This window comes from Dermacentor albipictus, chromosome 5, assembly GCF_038994185.2.
Source record: "Dermacentor albipictus isolate Rhodes 1998 colony chromosome 5, USDA_Dalb.pri_finalv2, whole genome shotgun sequence".
NCBI classification, from domain to species: domain Eukaryota; kingdom Metazoa; phylum Arthropoda; class Arachnida; order Ixodida; family Ixodidae; genus Dermacentor; species Dermacentor albipictus.
In genome coordinates this window covers 106,632,607-106,656,453 of record NC_091825.1, presented here as the reverse complement: position 1 = coordinate 106,656,453, position 23,847 = coordinate 106,632,607, and the positions used below count along the sequence as shown (strand labels likewise).

At 46.9% G+C, this 23,847-nt stretch overlaps 1 protein-coding gene across 4 annotated transcripts in view; it reads left to right on the top strand.

Moving 5' to 3' along the window:
* Positions 1-23,647, top strand: part of LOC139060020 (monocarboxylate transporter 12-like) — a 207,265-nt gene extending 183,618 nt beyond the window's left edge. For all 4 annotated transcript variants that reach the window (XM_070538697.1, XM_070538700.1, XM_070538698.1 and 1 more), the window contains 4 exons: positions 979-1,203; positions 13,519-13,662; positions 15,009-15,992; positions 19,645-23,647. In XM_070538697.1, the coding sequence (XP_070394798.1) occupies positions 981-1,203; positions 13,519-13,662; positions 15,009-15,992; positions 19,645-19,793 (1,500 nt within the window). In that variant the 5' untranslated portion in view covers positions 979-980 and the 3' untranslated portion in view covers positions 19,794-23,647. The remainder of the gene's footprint in view (positions 1-978; positions 1,204-13,518; positions 13,663-15,008; positions 15,993-19,644) is intronic.
* The last annotated feature ends 200 nt before the right edge of the window (positions 23,648-23,847 follow it).

Genomic DNA, 23,847 nt, shown 5'->3' with positions numbered 1-23,847 from the left:
GGATAGGGACTGCAAAAGTTTCGCGTGCCAAATACCTTTGCGGGTTTTAGCGCAAGGGCACGCACGAATGCATACCTTTAAAATAGGGCTTTGCGTTTGCTGATAGCGTTTTGCGCTTGCAGCGTCACTATGGCGTCAAAAAAAAGAAGCTATTATAAATAATTTAAGCCGGAAGATCCCCCCCTCCCCCCAAAAAAATTAAATTGTGGGCTTTTACGTGCCAAAACCACTTTCAAATTATGGGGTTTTACGTGCCAAAACCACTTCCTGATTATGAGGCACGCCGTAGTGGAGGACTCCGGAAATTTCGACCACCTGGGGTTCTTTAACGTGCACCTAAATCTAAGCACACGGGTGTTTTCGCATTTCGCCCCCATCGAAATGCGGCCGCCGTGGCCGGGATTCGATCCCGCGACCTCGTGCTCAGCAGCCCAACACCATAGCCACTGAGCAACCACGGCGGGTGCCAAAACCACTTTCTGATTATGAGGCACGCCGTAGTGGAGGACTCCGGAAATTTCGGCCACCTGGGGTTCTTCAACGTGCACCTAAATCTAAGTACCCAGGTGTTTTTCGCATTGGGACTTTTCGTACCCAGGTGACGCGCAGCACCTCCCTCTAGGTTCCCTGTGCGCCTGCGCGCAGCCTGCGCCGCTTCGCTTCGATGCACGGCCGCGCCGGACGCACTGGCGCTCTGCGGAGCAAGGCAACGCTGAGCCGCGCGCACCTCAAGAGTGGACGACCCTGGACGTAACAAGGACCGCCAGTAGCTGTCAGCACTCCAACGGCGCACTCCACGGTTGACAAGCTTAACCATTACAAGAGTAGCTACAGAAATCTTGCTGCGTTTAAATTTATGTGGCGGTGAACGACGACTCTATTCAAACGCGATTGAATGTCATGCAAGATTTGTTTTTTTTTTTTTCGTACGAACTAGGAACGCGGACTCGCTGCAACGTTGTACTGGTCGCATCGCAGGCATGGCGAGGAGTGCGGCATTCCTGAAGCGGGACCCGCGGTTTGGGGTGGACTCCCGCTGGAGCTGGGTGACGGCGGGATTCCTGAGCTGGGTGCTCTGCGGGGCACTGATGGGCCAGCAGGCGGCGGGCGTCATCTTCTACGGCATCATCGAAACCTTCGGCGTCACCAGGCAGCAGGCTTCGTGGCCGCCGGTCGTCAGCGGCAGCCTCCTGGCCTTAGCAGGTGCGATTATTGTTATTACCTAAAATAACTATTATTTAGGCAGCGAAAACACGGGGAAGGCGGGATATGGAAATTCTAGACGATGGGCAAAACGATAGTGATAAGGCCACCCTGAGGTTTCTCGACCAGTTGGCCGTGGCGGAGCGGATGTTGGTAGCGCCTAGTCGGGCATAGTTAACTGCTTATGCGTAAAGAAGCACTACAGACAGCACATTCATTAAAAGGCCGAATACTCAACCTGAAGCAAGTTTCAGGTATAGGTTATCTGCGCCCAAATGGTCTCCAATGCAAGAAAACTCCTCCAATTCGTGACCCCGGAGCGAAACAATAAAAGAGGGGGGGGGGGGGGAGGGGCAATAAAAAGACGAGCTTGGCCTTCACTATCTCCTTCTCCAGCAACCGAATTAAAATAGAGTTTTGAAGAAGGCATCTCATCAACCTAACTATCTAATGTTGCTCTTTAGTGTCCTTTCAAAGTGCGCACTTCGCCGCTGTTTTCCATGACAACTGTCGAACCATGTTATATATAGAGAAGCCGCTCACTGTACACGAAATCAGACCGCATGTACGTGTGCCTTAATTAACATCGCCGCGATTTGAGCTGTGCCGCGATTGCCAGTGTTGCATAGTGCAACTCCACTTACGTCCGCTTAGCAAAAATCCGCTATAATTGCCAGTAATAACCATCATCGTTGGTCTATTTTAAGTCCACTACAGTACGAAGGCCCCCCCCCCCCTCTCTCTGTTTGCGATCTGCAGTCAACTCGCTCCTACACCAGCATGGCCCCATCTTATGCATGCAAATGTCCCAATTTTATCGCGCCACCTAATTATCGGCCGTCCTAGAATACGCTTCCCCTCTCTTGGTACACATTATATAATTCTAACAGACCACCGGTTGTCCGCCCTACGGATTACATGGCCTGCCCAGATCTATTTCTTACTCAATGTCAACTACAGAATACCGCCTATACCGCGTTTGCGGAAGATTCACACCACAGTCTTCCTGTTCCTTAACGTTATGGCTAACATTTTTCCTTCGATCGCTCGTAACCCGCCGTGGTTGCTCAGTGGCTATGGTGTTGGGCTGCTGAGAACGAGGTCGCGGGATCGAATCCCGGCCACGGCGGCCGCATTTCGATGGGGGCGAAATGCGAAAACACCCGTGTACTTAGATTTAGGTGCACGTTAAAGAACCCCAGGTGGTCGAAATTTCCGGAGTCCCCCACTACGGCGTGCCTCATAATGAGAAAGTGGTTTTGGAACGTAAAACCCCATAATTTAATTAAATTTTCGATCGCTCGTTGCGCGGTCCTCAACTTCTTCTCAAGCTTCTTTGTTAACCTCTACCTTTCTGTCCCATATCTAGTACTGGTTGAGTACAATGAATCTAGTACTGGTTGAGTACAATGATCGTACACTTATTTTTTCAAGGATAGCGGCAAAATGATGGTCGTGACTTGCTAATGCTTTCCGTATGCGCTCCGGCTCATTTTTCTTCTTTTGTAAATTTCCTTCCCATAATAAGTGCTCCTGTGGAGTAATTGGCCTAGATAAACGTACTTTTGTACAGATTCTAGAGCTCACTAACATTCATAAATGCTCATTTCCTTGCCATGTTAGTGAACCTTACCTTTGTATCTGCACGTTATCTTGCCCTATGTCCTTACATGTTGATCTTACACAATTCTTACATACTACGTCGACAAAGGTCCACTCATGCATACATATTGTTTAAAAGACAGGCTTGAAGTACAGCGTAGCTCCTCGCTACGTTATATGTCACGCGAGCACATTAAGACTCACGGGCTGACTTTTCTCTGACTTGTCCCTACTTTCTTCTCCCCCCCCCCCTTTTTTTTTTTGCATGCGTGGTATAGAAACTCGAGAAATTTGTGAAAATGGATTAGTATGAAGAAACGTTTGCAGAGGCACGCAAAGTACGAGCAAGTCATTCATCAAAGACAGAAAAACTGTATAAACGAATTCTCATGCCTTTCGGAAATCTTAGGGATCTGTTTTGCACTGCATGAAATCTACCAAAGACTTTGCAGATGCTTCACTATATCCAAACTTGGTGCTTGTGCACTCATCACTGTGTCCGACGCATGTTTCTGTACGCTTTGCCAGCTCTACTGAGCCTGCTCCACTTTTCAATGCGCCTGTGCCTCAAGGATACTCAACATGCCGTTTTGGAAACGGCATGTTTCACCGACTCACACTTGCGCTTTCTCGACCCCAAATTGCGACATCGCCTGCCACCTGAACTTTCCCGTCCTCAAACAACTTTACTGTGTCGCCGTGTGGTTGGGCGTCTCATATACAAATGCCTATTCGTTTCTAATAGGAATGACTAACAGTGCGGCGTTCAATTTGTGCGGGTGCGATGGCACTTTGAGCACCTTCTGGGTTACTGCCCATCCTTGACTCTCAGCGACGCATTCTACAAGCTAAACTCAACCAATACATAATAGAGTGCTGTCGGAGGAGGAAGAGGAGGAGGAATATACGGAAAGACAAGGAGGCTAGCCAATTCTCAAAACGGCTACGCAAGTGTAAGTTCACATGCAAGCGAACGAAGCCCTGTAGCTGAGGCTGTTCTGGATAGCGGTACAGCTACACAGTGGAAGCCATCATGAGAGCAGATTGGGCGGTGTTAAGAACGGCCAGCTGCACTGCAAGTTTGCCAGCCATTTACGCCAGCGGTGGCAACCTCATCTTGGAACGCCGCCGCCAACCTCTAGCCACGGCGTGACTAAGTCGACTTTGTGTCGGGAACAATACGCGCATCCTCCACTCTCCGTCGCTTCAGCTAGGATGCGTTTGACGAAGGAGGCTTTGTGCTGAAATCGCCACCGTTACGCTCTAGCCTCGTCGCCGTTGTGACTGGAGGAGTTCGACGAAGCAGGCTTCGTGCGCAACACGACAACGCCTCCCTGTTCTGCTATGAGTGGGGCAGTTGCCGCGGGAACGCCGACGAAGGTCCCTTCCCACGCGCCGACCAAGACGCAGGACAATGGCTACCCGGGCGTGCTACCCCGGTCCCCTCCGAGTTCTACGAAATTCGTGTGATGTCGGTTTCGGACCGTGAACACGTGTGTGTGTGTGTGCATGTGTGTGTGTAAACCGTCGCGCGGAGAGGTGGCTAGTTTACGATGACTAAACGAACGTTCGCGTCACCTTGTATCGTGGGAGGACCGAGTGTTTAAAAACTGCTGTTGTGCGGATGCTCGACACACTTTTTTTTAAGCAGTCATGTTGGACTAAGACACTCTCTCAAGCAGCCGTGTTTGACGTACTTTTCGCAGTCGTGCTAGACTGATGAACGGCATGTAAATACTGTAAATAAACCCATATTCCTCGTTCTCAATGAGAAGCAGTCCTTCCCTTCATCAACGTCCTCAGCGTGGATAAGTTGGACGACGGCATGGTCCAGCTACCTTCGAATTCATGCCGGACTCCAATCTTGACAACGGATCACGAGCGATGGGATTGAGCCCCCAATCCAGACAGCGGCCTCATCTGCACGGTCATTTCCGTAGATACCGCAATGGTCCGGTATCCACTGATAAACTTTGTTGTGTTTATTTTTCTCTATTGCATGGTGATGAAGAAACTTATTTCAGCGACTAAATGTTCATTCGGCCCACGACAAAACGGCGGCATAACGAACTGGAGAGTGATCTTGGAGCTGGAGAAGATTGACCATGTCTGTAACGATTCAATTACAAATTCTAGAGCAGCACGGAGGGCGGCGAGTTCTGCAGCCGTCGATGATGTAAAATGTGATGTCTTTAATTTTATGGTGACCGACATCGCGGGAATATCCGCTGCTAATGCTGAGCTTGCGGAAGAAACTGAACCATCCGTGTAAATGCGAAGGCGTCCACTGTGTTTCTCATGCAGCAGCAGTACTGTGGCTTGTTGTAGGGCTAAAAATGACGATTGCGTTTTCTTTTGGATTCCAGGAATAGTTAGGAGGGCTTCTAGAGTATGTAGCAGCACAACGGTAATTATGGTCATGCTGCAGGCGTGAAGTTCGAGGGCAGCAGTGAACGATGCGAAGCAATAATATCGCTGAACGCAGAGTATGGCCTAGAAGCAGGAAGTAAGGCGAGGCGGTGTGATGGAATACGGGCGAAATAATTTGGACGGCGCTTAAGCTTCGCCTTTAAGAGTGCAGCGCCATAGCGCTCAAATATCCCTGACTGCTTCTCACTCTTCCAGGCAACTGGAGCGTATGTTAATCGTAATGTTTACCTGGAAACGCTTGCCGCGAACCCTATGCACGAAGGCGAGCTTTGTGGTGAAACCACGGCCCTCTTGCGTGGGCCGCGATGCGGTACGATGCGGCGGAGGCGAGCGCCAGCAGGAGGTATTGCAAGGAACCGGGCGCGCCACTCCATGGCCCCCAAGACACCCACCGCGCCGGACGCCGCGGCCGGTCTGGTTTTGCGTAGTGGTTTCTTTTTTCAGTTTGCGCGTAACAGAATTATGTTTTCTCCTATAGTCAAATTACAATCCGACAGCTATTATGTCTGTAGGTTGTGTGCCACTCGTAGCTTACGATTTTTCCGCGTATTTAAACTTGAGAAATTCGATTAGTTCAGTAAATTCCTTGCGTCACATGGAGGGCTTGGGTGGTGCGCAAATCTTTTTACCTAAGCGACGTCGGACGCCGGACGCGGGATTTTCTACGACACGTGCTCCTTAACGCTAGCACGGTAAAACTGTGACCATTCGTGTTGGCGACGGAGAGGAATTCGTTTCTGTAGAACACGTGAAACTGGCTCACCTCGAAGACTAGCTCGCGCGTTTGTTCGTGTCTTTCCTACATACACAGTCTAAAGAAACGAATTCCTCTCTGTCGCCAACACGAATGGCCACAGTTTTAACGCGATAGCGTTAAGGTGCCCGTGTCGCAGAAAATCCCGCGTGCGGCGTCGCACGTAATATATATATCTTGTCCCTTGCCCCGCGGCCTAGAGGGGGGCGGGGGGGGGGGGGACCTTGACCTCGAGCTCACAGGACGCAACGGTCTCCGTTAGGCGCTCCCCTCCCTCGCGTGTTTCTGTATATTTGTGCGCTGGCGGCGCGCTCGGGCCGTACGCTGCCAACATGCCTCCGCATGTTATTTCCCGCGCACCGCAGGAGATAAGCAGCTGGCACGCCCCCTTCATGTTATCTTTTCTTTCTTTTCCGCAACTTCCTTTCTTTTTTGAAATAAAGCAGTCTCGTCCGAAACCTCACGGAGGGCAGACGTTTTCTTTTCGCTCCCGTTGAGGGCGAGTACGCTATAAGCGCACCTTGAGGCACACCACAAGTACAGCGGTGCGTTGTTGCACCATCTTCTGTTTCTACAAAGAATTTTCTGCCCTTCACATAACTGTAAATCCATTGGCAAACACGGTCTCCCAATCTAATGTCCCCAAGGCATCCTGAATACATACATGAGATAAAATGTCGTAGGCCCCTTTCAGGTCCAAGAACATGGCGACAGATAATCTCTTTAGGCTTTTTTCTTGTTGTACAGACGAGACAAGGTCAATCACGTTATCGATCGAGGACCGTCCACGCCGAAAGCCGGTCACAGCATCATGGTATATCTCGTTATGCTCCAGGTACCATTCTAGGCGAATCAGTACCATCCTCGCCACCACCACCACCACCACCACCACCACCACCATCATCATCATCATCATCATCATATTTTATGTCCCCTGCAGGACGAAGACCTCTTTCCCGATCTCCAATTACCCGTCCTGCGCCAGCCGATTCCAACTAGCACCCGCAAATTTCCTAATTACGTCGCACCACCTAGTCTTCTGTCGCCCTCTACTGCGCTTCCCTTCTCTTGGTACCCATTCTGTCACCATAATGGTCCAGCGGTTATCTACTCTACGCATTACATGACCTGCCCAGCGCCATTTTTTTCTCTTCATGTCAATTAGAATGCCGTCTATACCCGTTTGCTCTCTGATTCAAACCGCTATCTTTCTTCCTCTTAAAGTTAAGCCTAGCATTCTTCGTTCCACCGCTCTTTGCGCAGTCCTTAACCTGTTCTCAAGCTTCTTTGTCAGTCTCCAAGCCTCTCCCCGATATATCATCACCGGTAAAATGCACTGGTTGCATGCCTTCCTTTTCAATGATCACGGTAAGCTTCCAGTCAGGAACTCACCATGTCTATGCGATCCAACCCATTTTTATTCTTCTGGGAATTTCCTTCTCATGGCCAGGGTTCCCTGTGATCAGTTGACCTAGGTAAACATACTCCTTAACAGACTCTATATAGAAGCTCACTGGTGATCCTGAATTCTTGTTCCCTTGCCCGGTTATTGATCATTATCTTTGTCTTCTGCACATTAATCTTCAGCCCCACTCTTACAATCTCTCTGTTAAGGTCCTCAATCATTTGTTGTAACTCTTCCACAGTGATGCTGAATAGAACAATGTCACCGGCATAGCGAAGGCTGCTGAGGTATTCGCTGTCGATCCTTACTCCTAAACCTTCCCAGTTTAATTACTTGAATATTTCTTCCAAGCACGCAGTGAATAGCATGGGAGAGATTGTCTCCTTGTCTGACTCCTTTCTTTCTAGGTATCTTCCTACTTTTCTTGTGTAGAATTAAGGTGGCTGTTGAATCCCTGTAGATATTTTCCAAGGTATTTACGTAAACGGTCTGTACTCTTTGATTACGCAATGCCTCTATGACCACTGGTATCTCTAGTGAATCAAATGCTTTTTCGTAATCTATGAAAGCCATATAGAGAGGCTTATTGTACTCCGCGGATTTCTCGATAACCGGAATAACGACATGGATGTGATCCATTGTAGAGAATCCCTTCCTGAAGCCCACCTGTTTTCTTGCTTTACTAAAGTCCAGTGTTGCCCTTATCCTATTGGAGATTATTTTGGTAAATATTTTATGCAACACTGGCAGTAAGCTAATAGGCCTATAATTTTTCAGTTCTTTAATGTCTCCCTTATTGTGGATTAGTATAATGTTTGCATTCTTCCAGTTTTCTGGGACCCTTTCAGTTGATAGACATTTCGTATAGAGAGCTGCCAGTTTTTCAAGCATTAGGTCTCCTCCATCTTTGATTAAATCGATTGTTATTCCGTCTTCTCCTGCCTCTTTTCCCCGTTTCATGTCTTGCAAAGCCCTTCTGACCTGATCTCTAGTTATAGGAGGAGTTTCTGTATCCTGTTCATTATTGTTCCGAATGGAGTTCTCCTGAGTCATCTGGGTACTGTGCAGGTCAGTATAGAATTCTTCGGATGCATTTATTATACCTTCGAGATTACTGATATTACCCTGCTTATCTTTCAGTGCATACATCTTGGTTTGTCATATGCCAAGTTTCCTTCTCACTAATTTCATACTGCGTCCATTTTTTACGGTTTACTCAGTCTTTTTCACGTTTTAATTTCAAATATCACACGTTTTAATTTCGAATATCACTTATTTTCGCCTTGTTGATCAGTTTTGACAGTTCCGTGAATTCTATCTTACCTCTTGAGTTGGACACTTTCATTCTTTGTCATATCGTTATTATAGGTCCTTTGTTATTTCGGAGAGCTTGCCTACTGGTTGCCTTGGTGCCTTGCCTCCCACTTCAATGGATGCCTCTAAAGTCAGCCTCATTACGGTTTCATTCATTAGCTCTGTGTCATCATTATCACCTCTCTGTTCTAAGGCTGCAAATTTGTTTCCAAATACCAGCCTAAATTTGTCTGCTTTTACCCTTACTCCCTCTAAGTTAACCTGTTTCGTCCTGACCAATTTTACTCTTTTTCTTTTCAAATTGAGGTGAATGCTAGCCCTCACTAACCTATGATCACTGCTCTTTACCCTATCTATGAATTCTACATCCTGCACTATGCTGGGCTAGGCAGAAAGTAAGAAATCAATTTCATTCCTTGTTTCACCATTAGGGCTTTTCCAGGTCCACTTTCTGTTCCTACGCTTCCTGAAAAATGGGTTCATTATTCTCAGCTTATTCCTTTCAGCGAATTCTACCAGCACCTCTCCTCTAGCGTTTCGAGAATCGACGCCGTAGTTGCCAGTTGCATGTTCACCCGCTTGCTTTTTCCCCACTTTTCCATTGAAGTCACCCATTACTACTGTATACCGAGTTTGCACTTTTCTGATCGCTAATTCAACATCTTCGTAAAACTGGTCTACTTCCTCATCGTCGTAGCTGGATGTTGGAGCGTAGGCTTGTGCTACCTTTAATCTATACTTCTTATTAAGTTTGATTACGACTACGGCTACTCTCTCACCCTCTCATTAATGCTGTAGAATTCGTCAATGTTGCCCGCTATGTCCTTATGGATTAAGAATCCTACTCCGCAATGCTTTTTTATCAGGGAGACCTCTATAGTAGAGGACATGGTTGTTATTCAGTAACTATAAGCCTCACCAGTTCTTCTAATTTCACTAAGGCCGATGATATCCCAAACAATGTCTGATAGTTCCTCGAACAGTACTGCTAAGCTAGCCTCACTCGACAGAGTTCGGCAATTAAAGGTTGACAGGGTCAGTTTCCAGCGGCGGCCTGTCCGGATCCAGAGATTCTTAGCACCCTCTGCTGCGTTACAGGTCTGACCGCCGCCTTGGACAGGTGCTCCGCAGCTGCTGGGGACTGAGGGCCGTGAGTTAATTGTAGATATCATTGGGAAAGTTGTGGCCGAATACTGCACCAGGGAGGCAATTCCTGTTCTGGTGAGGGAGTGTCTTTGTTCAAGCTTAGTGGGCCTTCCTAATTTGGTTGTACCTGGATTAGTATAGCCCCACTCGCTCTCGGCATTCTTCGCCGGTGTCAGCCGCCACTCCAAGCCTGCAGATGTAGTGCAGTGGAGGATGTCATACGCAAAAACAGTGCGATGGGGTGATAGGAGGCCAGGTCCAAGGAAAATCTACTTGCTTTGAGTAGAGGAACGAGGCGGCTGGACTTCGACGAGGGAGGAACCAATCCGTCGCGCCATGAGTCGTTGTGTATAGTTAGAAGGACATGACGAGCTGTTTGATCAATGTACACATGGCCATGTAAGTAACACCATCACGTCCAGGTGATGAGGAACGCTTACATGCTGCCAAAGCTGATTGAAGCTCCTCTGCAGAGAAGAGATTATGCATCCGGGAATCTCTTGACGTCGGCGTGTTTCCTAGATTGCTCGCGGTGAACCCGTTACCGGCAAACCCCTTACCCTTACCGCCCCTTACAGGCAAACCTCGCGCAGTAGTCTTGTGCTACTTCAGTTTCACGATGACCTTAATGGAGAACAAGGCACTTGAAGGTGCGATGGTGCTGTGGTAATGTTAATAGGCCGAGGACAATCCTCCGTATTTGAGACAGAGGATTGGGTGGATCAAGTGACTCGCATAAATATTTCCATTTTAGAGACTGGAGTGCATTGATTCGACGCTGAATCTTCTGCACACGTGTCGTCTCCCTCAAGTCGTAGATGGATTTTGTGCTCCTATACCGTCATTCAGCAAGGCGAGGGATTACTCGGAGCCGCCCCAATTCCGCTTCATATTCACAAAACTGCGATGAAAGTGTAAAATTACAGGCTGCCTTTTGAGTAGCAGCTTTGATTATGTCTTCTAGGTTTTCAAAAGAACCTTCTTCATGTTCCTGACACCTCTTCTCTGTAAGTGACCTGTACTTTGACCAGTCGATGCGTGAAGAAACAACTTTCCTAGGCCCATGATTTTATATAGGTGGGGATATGGTCACTTCCATGGTTGCATTTTCCGCAAGCCAATGTACCTTGTTACTTGAGCTGCATGACACAAACGTTAGGTCGAGGCAGCTGCTATATGTCAGTCCCCGTAAGAACGTAAGATTGCCATCGTTTAAACGAAACAGTTCATGATCTGACGCAAAGGAGGAAACTCGTGTTCCCCAACGGCTTCCGCATAGTGGGCGATTAGCGTTGAAATCGCCAGTAGTAATCCACGGCCCAGGTTTCGCTGATATTGGAGCGCTTAATGTTGCAGTGTCAAAACGGCTTGAAGGTGAATTATATGCACCTACTAGCGTGAAAGTGAGGTTATTGCGTATCACAATCAGGCACACGTATTAGTTGTTATCATCAGGTGTTACTGGATGCTCAATATGGGTAAGCTCTCACCTGATGTAATTGATGACTTTACTGTGACCGTTGCAAGTAGCAGACTTGAAAGCTTCGTAGCTGGATAATCTCATCGCATTGTGAAGGCGTGATTAGCAAATGACGATAATAGGAAACTGATTCTTAAATACAAAAGGCTGAATATCCGAAATGCGGGGTTTAACGCCTAGGGTATTCCATTGGAAAATCGAAGCTTATTTGACCTCTTTACGGAGGGGTTGCAGAGGAGGAGCCATGTCCAGACTGGTCAGCACCGGATTTAGAGCATTCAGTATTCGAAGTGCACTATAAGCAGCCGGAGTGCGAATGCTAGTTCAGAGCACTCGAAAGGTATTGATGACGGTTTTTACCGTGGTTATGGCGTCCTTATCTTAATTGTTGCCAAAGGCTCGTTCCGAAATGGCCTTGGACGAGCGATGCTGCGGCTCTGCTGGCAGGCTTATCGACGGCAGCGCTGGACATGCGTCAGGTCGGCCCATGATTCTTGTGTCCTTCTCAGGGTGCACGTTGCTGGCATTGCTGGGCGCTTGTGGTTATGGGTGGACAGCCCGTGCAAGAGGCGCATCCCTAGTTTTGGCAGCACGTTTCCTAGAAGGTCTGCGGCGACGAGAGCGCCGACATCGGACCTTGGCAGTAGCCTCCCTGTGGATGGAACCGTCTCTGGCCATTTGCTTGAACACTTGCATCCTTTGAAGGCACATCTTGAGGGCCGTGACAATTGGCGCACTTGCGATGTTCTGCATGGCAGGCGTCTGTATTGTACGATTCTGGGCATCGGCGAGCACACGGCAAAAGTTGTAGAAACAGCGCTGACGTGGCCTATCTTATAGCAGTTCCGGCACCGAAGCCTTGACACAAACGGCCGCATCGCATGTCGAAAATGACCAACTTTGACTTGTGATGGAAGGATGTCCCCTTTGAAGACAAGTGTTACACATCGCGAATTGCCAAGACGATGGGCTTGCAATACGAGAAGACCTTCCGTCGCGGGCTTGATGAGAATTGGAAGGTCATTTTCGCTGACGGAAGCGTCGACATCACAAATAACATGAGACGTAGAGTCCTTGCCCCCTGGTATACGTAAGATCGTACATTGACGTCCCCCAACACACTGACATTGTTCAATACATCCAGCGCACTACGTTGCGTAACATCTATAACGAGGACATTGCGGCGACCATTGATCCTCATATCCGTGATTTGTTCCGAGGCGAGGGCCTCAAGAAACACAGACGTGGCTTAACGATTAAGCCGGTTAAGGCTATCAGCAGCAGTCACCGGTACTAACAAGGTAGTGTGAACCGGTGGCTATCACGTAATCACGGTATCCTTGCTGAAGAAGAGAACGTAAGTAGTCTTTATTTTACGCCTTGTCACGGGTACAAAGTCCCCTTCGTCCGAGCTTTCGTCACTGACCGTAGAATATATCAGCGTGTCCTCGCTGTCGGCGTCGCTCGGGTGGCCAGAGCGCTTTCCTAGAGCGGCTGTAGTCGACGTGGATGGTATGGGCGGAGGCCTCGGTGATTCCATTGCCGCACTCACGAGACCGGCGTCTTTCGCAAGCACCAAAGAAAAGCTTTAAAAAAGTTACAGAGACTGAAAACCACTGAAAACCAGCGTTCTACAGAGGAATCACTTGTCTTTGGAGGAAAAGATATTGGACCATGGCCTATGCATTCTTGCACGCGAAAGGCCACAACTGCACTTTTTGAAGGCTTCTGGACTGTACGAGTATTTGTGGCAGTGGACATTCCTCTGCGACTGTCTCTGCGCATGACTGACTCTTTATTATTTTTCTTTTCTTTCCTTATCTATTCCCCTTCCCCCTCCCCAAGTTTAGGGTAGCCGACTGCACACGTCCTTGGTTAACCTCCCTACCTTTCCGTTTTCGTTTCCCCTCTCTCTCCCTCAACATACCGCTAGACGTTGCCGCCACCCACATGAAACCATCGTAGAACTCCAAAAGGGCATGCGAACATTAGGGCGATGGCATTAATTAAATATCTTTGGTATACAACGTAAATTATCTAGTTTCTTTCTTTTTTTTCCTTTAATTGGGATTCCAAACACTTTCTACTGGACATAATTCACAAATGCCACTCTCCTCCTCTCAGCAGGCCGCGTATAACAAACGGAGAGAGCGCACTTCATCGATGATTATCGTTTCATTGCAGCCCCTGGCATGGGATACCTCTGCAGGCGTTTCTCGTGCCGGGCTGTGCTGCTCGTCTGCCCGTTCGTCGCTAGCGTTTCCGCCTGCGCCTGCTATTTCGCCAACGATGTCCTGTTCCTCATCATTGCCTTCGGAATCGTTCACGGTAAGGCACGGACGAGTGTGGACCTCGAGTATGGACGAGTGATCACCAGCAGTAAAAGAGAGAATGAAAATAAATAGAGACGGCAGGGATGCTAACGGAAGTGCCTGGTTGGCTGCTGCACGATAAGAGAGCGACCACCGTGGCTGCTTTATGGCTTTGTCGTTACGCTGCTAAGCACGAGGTCGCGGGGTCAAATCCCAGCCGCGGCGGCCGAATTTCGATGGGGACTAAATGCAAAACGCCTGTGTACCATGCATGTTAGGTGGGCGGATGAGATTAAGAAGTTTGCAGGGACGGCATGGCCACAATTAGTACATGACCGGGGTTGTTGGAGAAGTATGGGAGAGGCCTTTGCCCTGCAGTGGGCGTAACCAGGCTGGTGATGATGATGATGATGATGACCGTGCATCGGGTGTACGTTGAAGAAACTCAGGTGGGCCAAATTAATCGCATTCCTCCCCCTATGGCATGCCTAATAATCAGATCATGGTTCTGGCACGTAAAACAGCATAATTTTTTACGATAAGAGAGGGAAATATAAATTTATGAGAGGGGAAAGAAATACATAAGGTGAATGCGTGCACGTGTGCGGGCAGCGCCACTACAGCCCTTGTAGGACACATAGAATGAATTAAATTAAATTAGATAGATAGATAGATAGATAGATAGATAGATAGATAGATAGATAGATAGATAGATAGATAGATAGATAGATAGATAGATAGATAGATAGATAGATAGATAGATAGATAGATAGATAGATAGATAGATAGATAGATAGATGGATAGATGGATAGATGGATGGATGGATGGATGGATGGATGGATGGATGGATGGATGGATGGATGGATAGATAGATAGATAGATAGATAGATAGATAGATAGATAGATAGATAGATAGATAGATAGATAGATAGATAGATAGATAGATAGATAGATAGATAGATAGATAGATAGATAGATAGATAGATGGATGGATGGATGGATGGATGGATGGATGGATGGATGGATGGATGGATGGATGGATGGATGGATGGATGGATGGATAGATAGATAGATAGATAGATAGATAGATAGATAGATAGATAGATAGATAGATAGATAGATAGATAGATAGATAGATAGATAGATAGATAGATAGATAGATAGATAGATAGATAGATAGATAGATAGATAGATAGATAGATAGATAGATAGATAGATAGATAGATAGATAGATACTGTTATTGCCCAAATGTCAGAAACAATTATTATTTCTGGTCGTATGTTCTTCTGCGCTGTCCTTGTAATGACCTGTGCAAGTATTGCCAGGCAGTGACATATATATATCCTCTCTTCATTCCCAGGTACGGCAGTATCCGGCGTGTACGTCGCAGTAAACGTGCTCGTCTCGCAGCACTTCGAGAGGAGGAGGACGACCGCTTGCTGCATAATATTTCTGATGAGCGGCTTAAACTTAATCTACGTTCCGCCCCTCACCGAGCTGCTGCGTTCCACATACGGCCTGCGAGGCATGTTCCTCATTTTCGGTGCAATCATACTCAACGCCTGCCCTGCTGCCATCGTTCTTCGAAGCCCCGCGTGGATGAAGCGACTAGACGTGTCTTCCGCCATCGATTGCACTGAATCCGCCAAGCACAAGACAACAGAAACTTCGAGCCAATACCTGCATTATCCACGCGCGCTGCAGAACGAAAACGTGATTCGAGAAGAAAGAAGTGACATGCTGCGAAACCAGTCCGAAACCGGCCTTGCTGAATCTCCAATTGCTCGTAATGACATAGAACACGTGCTCTTACGTACTGCACACCGAGAATCCACGAAGCGTGCACAAGGGGAGAAAGGGGACACCGAAAGCTTCGTTTCTACGTTAAAACTATTCGTTACCGTTCCTTTCGCCGTGAATGCCTTGTCGTTCTCTGTAGTGGTGTTCGGACTAACAACGTTTTTTCTCCTTCACGTGGACATGGCCGTGGACAGAGGCGTCTCGCCTGCCCGTGCGGTGTTCCTCATGAACGCCTTCGCGGCCGGCGACCTCGTCCTGAGGCCCGCGAGTGGCGCCATCATCGACTCGGGACTGCTGACCCTCGATACGGTGATGCTCCTCGGCTACGTGATCCAAGGCTGCGCCTTTGAACTGTTCGTCTGGTTTAGAAGTTTCCCACTGATGCTGGCGTGTTCGGCACTGGTAGGAGTCAGCAACGGAAGCCGCATCGCTCTGCAGGCGCCATCTCTCACGAGGGACTTCGGAGTGGAGTCGCTGCCCGTCTTAATGGGCGGACTGGTGTTCTGCGAAGGCTTCGTGCATTTCACGAGGCCATTCTTGTTCGGTGAGTGGCAATTCCTTCTCGCCTGCGCGGGTTCTCCTCTTTGATTTACTAAGGTCACAGCTGCTGATCACTGTGTCTTGCACGTGAGCGCAATAACATAGACGTTGAAGAAGCAAAATATTCCAGTGCGATGACCATTAGGGCTGCAAAAATGAAACAAGGACGTAGATGTGCCGACGGTGAAGTCAATAAGCCACTTCGTCTTACGGCGAAGCTGCTAGTGTGATCAGAAGCGCTAGGAAACGCTATACATCTTCTTCTTGTTTTTTTTCGGTGGCCTGGAACCAGGGAGACTAAATCAACCGTCTATGTGGCGTAGTGGCTCTGCTGCCTTAGCACTATATATATCTATAGGTCGCGGGCTCGATTCCCAGCCTAGGCAACCGCATTCCGATGCGGGCGAAATGTAAAAGCACTCGTGCATACGTGGATGTTTCTGGACTTTAAGGAAGCGCAGGTGGTCATAAATATTCAGGAGCGTGTGTTGTTTTATTGCGTTAGATCCCGCCATCTAGTTACCTATTGTCGCGCCGTCGGGACAGTAAAGAACAGCAGTGGCACAACGCAAGTCACGAGACTAACTGTTCATTGGACGTACTCTCGTCCAATAAAAGAACAAGTATCACCCAGCGAAATGACGGCGGCGAGCGCACTCGTCGGTCATCGAAAATGTGATTTTCATTATACGTGACTTCCAGAAAGTACTACATAATTCGTGTCGCGCATATGAGCTGATTACGCCAGATTCGGTGACAACGGACAACGGGTACAGAACCAGCGATATAACATTCCAGAAACTTCGGATACAGAAAGGATGCAGTGATAACATGGCAACAGATTGGCTCATGAAAAACGTTTACTGAAATCAAATAATTTGTACGCGCGTCAGTATTATTCCAAACAACTATATCCTGTAGCATACTCAATTTCTGAGGGAACGGGAGACAAGAGATGGTGTGCGAGGAAAGCTTGAAATTATAGGCTAAATGTTCATTGATAGACTCGTTTTCTGCCAGCTAGAGGCGTTATATGAAACGATTACAAAATTTTCCCTGGTTCTCTAGGACAGCCAAAGATAGCAGCAGCTTTATGTTCGTAGAAAGTAGAAGCCAGGGTCTGGGCGATGTGCACGAAAAACTTCAAGTTAATTTAGGTTAATTACGGAACTTGTAAATTAGTACGAAATGCTCGTTGGCTTCCTTTCTTAAAGGCGTTATATACGAAGCGCGTACTTTATTTGCCCGATGTCCTATGGAAAGAATAGTTGTACCGAGACTCAATTCGCATGAAAATAAGGAGAATTTTTGTGGGTGATCAATGATCGAAGTTTAACAACGTAGGCCAGTTACAGCATTCGCAGAAAATTACTTACACAAGCGTTGAAGAATGTTGGAAACACTTTTATGAACGACGTAAGAAAACTTGCCTGGTGTCCTGAAATAACTGAGTACGGCACAATGCTTACATTATGGACAGGATAGGGACCATGTTATGGGGGCTGGCAAATTTTCAAGTGCGTCAGATAGCTATTTATCTGCTTTGCAAAAAAAAAATCCTTATGGTGATGCTAGAAAGTGTTATCAGATCTTACAAGTAATCGTTTTTTCAGTGTCTGAATGTAGCACCTAGTTCGCGTCTTGTATAAATGGGAAGAAATGAGAACGAGACTGAGGGGGCATGGTGTTAGGGGAAATATGCAAAAAAGGGAGTAAGACGTGCAGACACGGACACAAAAGAAGTGGACAACATTAACGCCGACTATCAACTGAAGGAAGCACTGAGACGAAAAAAGAAAGAAGACACAAAACTAATCTGCGCATGCTCTGGAATGGTAGCACCGCATAGTTAGAGGAAATAGTTTGACACATACGGGAAATTTTGGACCGAAGTTTTAAGTTTCTGGATCATTCTCTCACTTTGCGGGTAATTACTGAAAACTTGTTTTTCTCCCTATTCGCATGAGTAAAACGTGCGTAGAAGATTTATTCGCTGTCTCCGGCGAGCCAAACTTGGCACATAGTTCATGTTTAGTGGAACAGGGCAGAGGGTAATGAGTAATGTGAAGGCAAAATTTAGAGTATGTGATTAATTATTGTTTTTTTTGCAGTAAACTATAAATAAAGGCGCTCCAGGGCTTCGTAACTGTGCTCTACGAACCACGTAGTATGTTTGTGAGCTGTCGTAGGTGAAATATGCCTTCCACCTAGTTAAAATTCGGCGAATCATTGGCGAAGGCAGGTATATTATAACTCATGTGTGTGCAAAGTTTAAAGCGCGTGGGTTAATTACAGCTTTTGCATGCAATTTACCATACACATGATAAAATGTTACATAGAGTTGTTATACGCAATGTTTCCAGGTGTTCTGGGAGAAGTAAATGTGACACCGAGCTCCCGTTTTATGAAAATAGGGGACACGTTATGGTTGATATACATGCAAAGATTAATGTATGTGTATGTGTCAATCGCGGCATTTGCAGTAAATTACTTATTCGAGTGTTCGGCAGCGTTGTACAGCCGTTAACCGTAATGTTACTCACTTGCCTGAAACAACAAACTGCGTCACCAGTTTAACGCTTTCAGGAAATAGGGCCTCTTTATGCCTCTTGTGCTCAAGATCAAATTATGTTGTACAATATCGGTCTTTACGGTAAGTATTTTATATGAGCGTTGCAATTTGTCGGTTTGTCTACTTTTGGGGGATAATGGATAGTCGTACCAACTTCATATTTCGCGGAAATAGGCGGCACATTATGTATCTTATGCAGACAAAATTGAAAGTGTGTGGGTTACCTATGCCGTCTCCTGTAAATTAATTACTGCGCCCCTAATATGCGTTTACGTCGTTACAAACATGTTTTTCCGTTGTCCTGGGAGAACGCGGAATGTAATAATAAGCTCAAATTTGCAGGAAATGGGTACCACGTAATGCTAATAAGTCACATGGAGGCAAAACCGTTAGATGTTTATTTTATTTTTATTTTTTGTTATGAACTTTAAAATTTTATTAGTGCGAATGCTCGAAAGAAATGACGTCTCCAAAAATTTGCATGTGATTATTCAAGTTAGCATAAATCTACTGCGTTTTCTTTTGGTTTTATTTTTCTACAAATATGGCACAAGGACGCAAATAATGCTTCAAGACACTTTTCAAGCACACAGGTTACAGTGCTTCGTTGTATTAATCCTTCTGAACAAAAGATTAATACTTCCTGCGTGGCAAATTTTAGGTTGCAGTCTTGCATTACCCAGGCGAATAGCTGTTTACCAAGGTCAACAATTTTCTTCAACAAGGGCGCCGTTCGTACGGCACGATGCCTTCACATGCGCAGCCTGCAGTAACTTGGAAAGTACAACATGCTGTGAAAGTTAGTTATGTGACCTTATTTTTCTCAATACCTATCTCAGTCATTTCACACCCAAGCCAAACTGTTTCCCTCAACTTGACTCTCACTTGACGTTATTATTCCAGTTAATTTATTCAAACCGTCAGTTAAATTCGACTTTAAATTATTTTCTTGTTGTTTTTCTTTCCGTTTCTTTTTCTTTTTTATGCGTGTGTGTGTGTTTGTTTTGTATGCAGACAACGCTAGGGATATGAAAATTTTTCATAAAGCAGTCCATGCACCCCCTCTCCCTCTTCTTTTTTTCAGGTTACTACCGAGACCACCACGGGTCCTACAACGGAATTTTTCACGTCGTGGCTCTCTTAAATGCTGCACTAGTATTCGTGTGGTTGGTGAAAGTTGTCATGTCAAGGCGGAAAACGCAAGGGAAGTCATCTATCGCATCGGGGCTTTAATTTAAAGAGAAGAAAATGCATCGGCAAATTTGCTAGTTGAGAGATTGTGTGCGTCAATATTGGAAGCGCTTAGTGAGGAAACGTGTGTACACTGGCCGCGCGACTTCGTGCAACAAGCCCCGAAGATTGATCCCTTCCTGAGTTCTAGCCTAAAGGGCTCCAATCCTGCGACTGGTGTGGTCAGATCTATAGATTTATGCAGATTATCTGCAACCTTGTACGAGCACGTCTGACTCTAGTACTTGCCGTGCACGTCTCGACACCCCTCTCTCTCCCTTCTCTCTCTTCCCCTTCTCCCTTCCCGCAGCGTAGGGTAGCCAACCGGACTTCTGACTGGTTAACATCCCTGCCTTCCTTATAGCCCTTTCTCTCTCACTGTATCGGCAACATTCGTGGCACAAAAAGCCAGGAGAGCGTTATTTTAGTACCTCAAGTCGACAGTCTTGGTGACCCTTTGTAGACTCGGTGCGAACCATCAAATGTGCGCGAAACTGTGCTCTCTCTCTCTCTCTCTCTCTCTCTCTCTCTCTCTCTCTCTCTCTCTCTCCCTCTCTCTCTCTCTCTCTCTCCATCTGCAGCCTTTTATTTATTTTTTTAGGAAGTACCCCGGTGTAAAGAAAATTGTGAGAGGCTAGATTTGAGCGTCCCTTAGGGAAGGAAACTCGTGTGTGACTTTCTCAGTTTACGCGCTCAGTTTTCTCACTTTCGTGCTCGCACGCGTTCCCTTTCTGAGCAGTGATACGCCACTGCATTAGTTTGGCGTGTCGAGCCTATGCACAAATAACATGCCGGGGTCGTCAAGCCGGCCTGATTTTTCCACTTGACGGATGCGTGGCTTACATCTCCTCGCAGAGCGCACCCTTCGTCAGTGCCTTCACGTCACACCTGGTGGATTTGTCGGCGTCTTCCGTTCTTCCTCCTTTCCTCTTCTCACTCTTAAGGATTCTTCGGCTTTCCTTTTCTATGTATTTCCAATAGCCCCTCCATTTCGAGGGAAGCTGGCTTTGTGCCCCTTGAGGCAGCTCTCACTCGGTCTCCAGCTCATTTACGACGAAGCTGTTAATGCGGACCCTGTGCCGTAGTTGTTGGAGTTCACTAAAACTATCATCATCAGCAATGGCTCGAGCGTCGTCGTCTTCTTCCACAGCTGACCCTGTTACCGCTCGTCATTCTAGCGTTGAATTTCATCTCTGTTCTGTCGTCGTAATGGGGAGGCCGAGCTTACGGGGGTATGAGCCATTGCTTAAGGGGGTATGAGCAATTCCTTCTCTTATGTGACGGACAGATTTAATTTTGAAGCACTTTAATTTTGAAGAATCGCAAGCGGCAATGCCAGGTGGAGGCTGCTAAGCACGCCGCGAAACAAATTTGAGACATCGAACGCAAGCGACAACGGCGGACTGCGGGCATACCATCAATACGCTGCATCAAAACGGCAAGTTGGGCAATTGGTTGGGATTCATAATGGTTCGTTGCAGCGCAATACAAAACAAGGACACAAAAAGGTATAAACCTTCTATATACCTTCTTGTGTCCTTGTCTTGTATTGCGCTGTAACGAACCACTATGCATACCGTCAATGACATCGTTCTCCTCATCGCAGTCGAACGCGTGTGTAACCTCATTAAGAAACACAAGGGCGTCATAATCGCTAAACCAATCCAGTCAATAGTCAACGGGGCGGAGCAACTTATACGCGAAAAAGAAAGCACGGCAAAATGTAAACACAAACCTCGCGCGCAAAAAAAAAAACACGAAGAGAACCACAGGAAAAAAAGCGCTCCTAAAGCATGCTCACAACGCGAAGCACACAAAAGCTAAAATGAGGTGAAAGAATGGTGAAACAAAACATTCACGCTAGAGACTGCTCGCGACGTTTCACTTGCATGGTGCAACACTCGATGTAACTAACACAGTTTCGCTGTTCGACCATCTTCACGGACTCAAAGGGCCGGCGAGTTTTTTTTAGAGCGAAGCTTTCCTTCATTCCCCTCTTACCCCAGCACAGAGCAGCTGGCTAGAGGAATGTACCTCAGGTAAACCTCTCCGCATTTCGTATCATTAAACCTCTCTCTCTCTCCCTCCCTCTCTCTCTCTCTCTCTCTCTCTCTGCCTCTTTGCCCCACTTTGCGCCTGCTGTCTTGCCGAGTAGACAGCAACTTGTGGCATTGGCTGTGTCCCCAAATATACAACTTGGGTCATTATGTATGTGCCCATTCTGTAGGCCCATCCCCCAGAACGGGCATGATCCACAGTGACACAATGAGTACCGAAGCTTTATATGTATTCAGATATCTGTTGTGCTTCTCTGTACGTACATCTCTAAGCAACGTTCTTCCCTCGACAAGCTTCATACATCCCTTCGTCCACGTGACACAGGGTGCTATAACAGCTGAAGGCGACGAGAACGTTCGCATGTCATCCGCTACCGCCCTCATCCGTATGCGTGTCATCCCAAGAACTTGTTCTTGGGCTAGTTGATGTCTGAGCCCACTAAAATTGTTGTTTCCGGCGCAAAGCATGGTACTTGAAGGAAGGGGAACAGGTGGGGGACAGAGAAGCGCCAATTACCAACTGTTTATTAACTAACCGTCAAAGGTACAAAATAAGGAAGACTTCCAAGCACGCGCAGTAGAGCAAAATCATGACGTCAGACGTGCCATCGACGTTTATCAAAAAAGCACACTTCTAAGTTATACAGAGTGATGGAAGTTTCACTAATACAAGCGGACCCTTTTCTTTGTCTATAGAGAATGATTATAGAAGTTACCTCGCCACTTGATCTCTTCTTTTGCCGATAATCTTAACTTGCGCAAAGCGCGGCGCGCATGAGCAAGTTATACATGGCGCAGGAAGGTGCGCACCATCCCATTTTCCGATGCTATTATCGTGTTCCCTCAGTCGGTCATTAACAGAAAGTCCAGTTTGCCGCAGCCTAGGGGAAATTTCATATGCAACACCCTCGGCACAACGCCTGAAAGGTTTTGCGTGCCTTTTTTGGCACCCTCGTGGCTGAACACAGGAGTTCGCTCCTCTGTCTCTTACCTGCCCCGCTTCTTTTCATGTTCCGTGCTTTGCGCCAGAAACATGTTTAGCGGGCGTGTAATTCCTTTTTTCCTCTTCTTGGGTTTTCACACTTCCTCTGTCTTCTTTTCGTGCTCCCTTTCCATCGCCTGCGCTACGGCTCGCTTCGATCGGGCCCCTTTTAGGGGCACTTGCCATCCAGTTTCAGGCTCTTTCGTTTGTGTCGTTCACTTCGAATAATGATAAAGCGTGGTTCCAACCTGACTTTCCTCCCCAAGTATATTATTTCTCACTTCTCGTCACTGCTATTCAAGGTGCGCCCTTGAGAAAGGGGAGAATGTGCTTTGCTTCGGAGCTACTCGCGAAACTAATCTCACGGGAGCTTTTGCAGGCTTGCAAGCGCGTGCTCGCATGAGCCATGTATATTCATTCCACATACTCTTACAACGTCAGCATATCATCTTTAAAAAAAGGAATCTTCCTTATCGCTTCTATCTTTTCGTCCCCGCATTCCCACCCTCTCCCTCATCCACGGGTTTTACTACTCGACGCTTAATCGACCACCATACATTGTCCCCCCAACGCGCCGGTCACGACGCATTGGCCATCCCCACCAGGTAGCACAACCACATTCACGCACAAATGCATTTTCAGCCTCATTTTTCTACCGAGCATCTAAAGACTGGAATGGCCTTCCTCATCAAGTCGCTACCATCACCTGCTCTTCACAATTTGTTCAAGATGTAAAACCTTTTTTATTTACACAACTGAATGCATTATAACACTTGTTTGTATATGTTGTATCCCCACCCCTAATGTAATACCGCTACTATGGGGTCTTTAAGGAAATAAAATGAAATTAAATCCACCTTTCTTTTCTTTGTAATAACGTTACCACTGTCCTTTTTTATGACTATGTTTTGTTTATTTATTTCAAATGCTTTCAGAGCCCGATAGCATCACAGGAAGGAGATGAAGTATATATATATATATATATAAATGCAGCACGCAAAACTGAACAAGAGGAAGG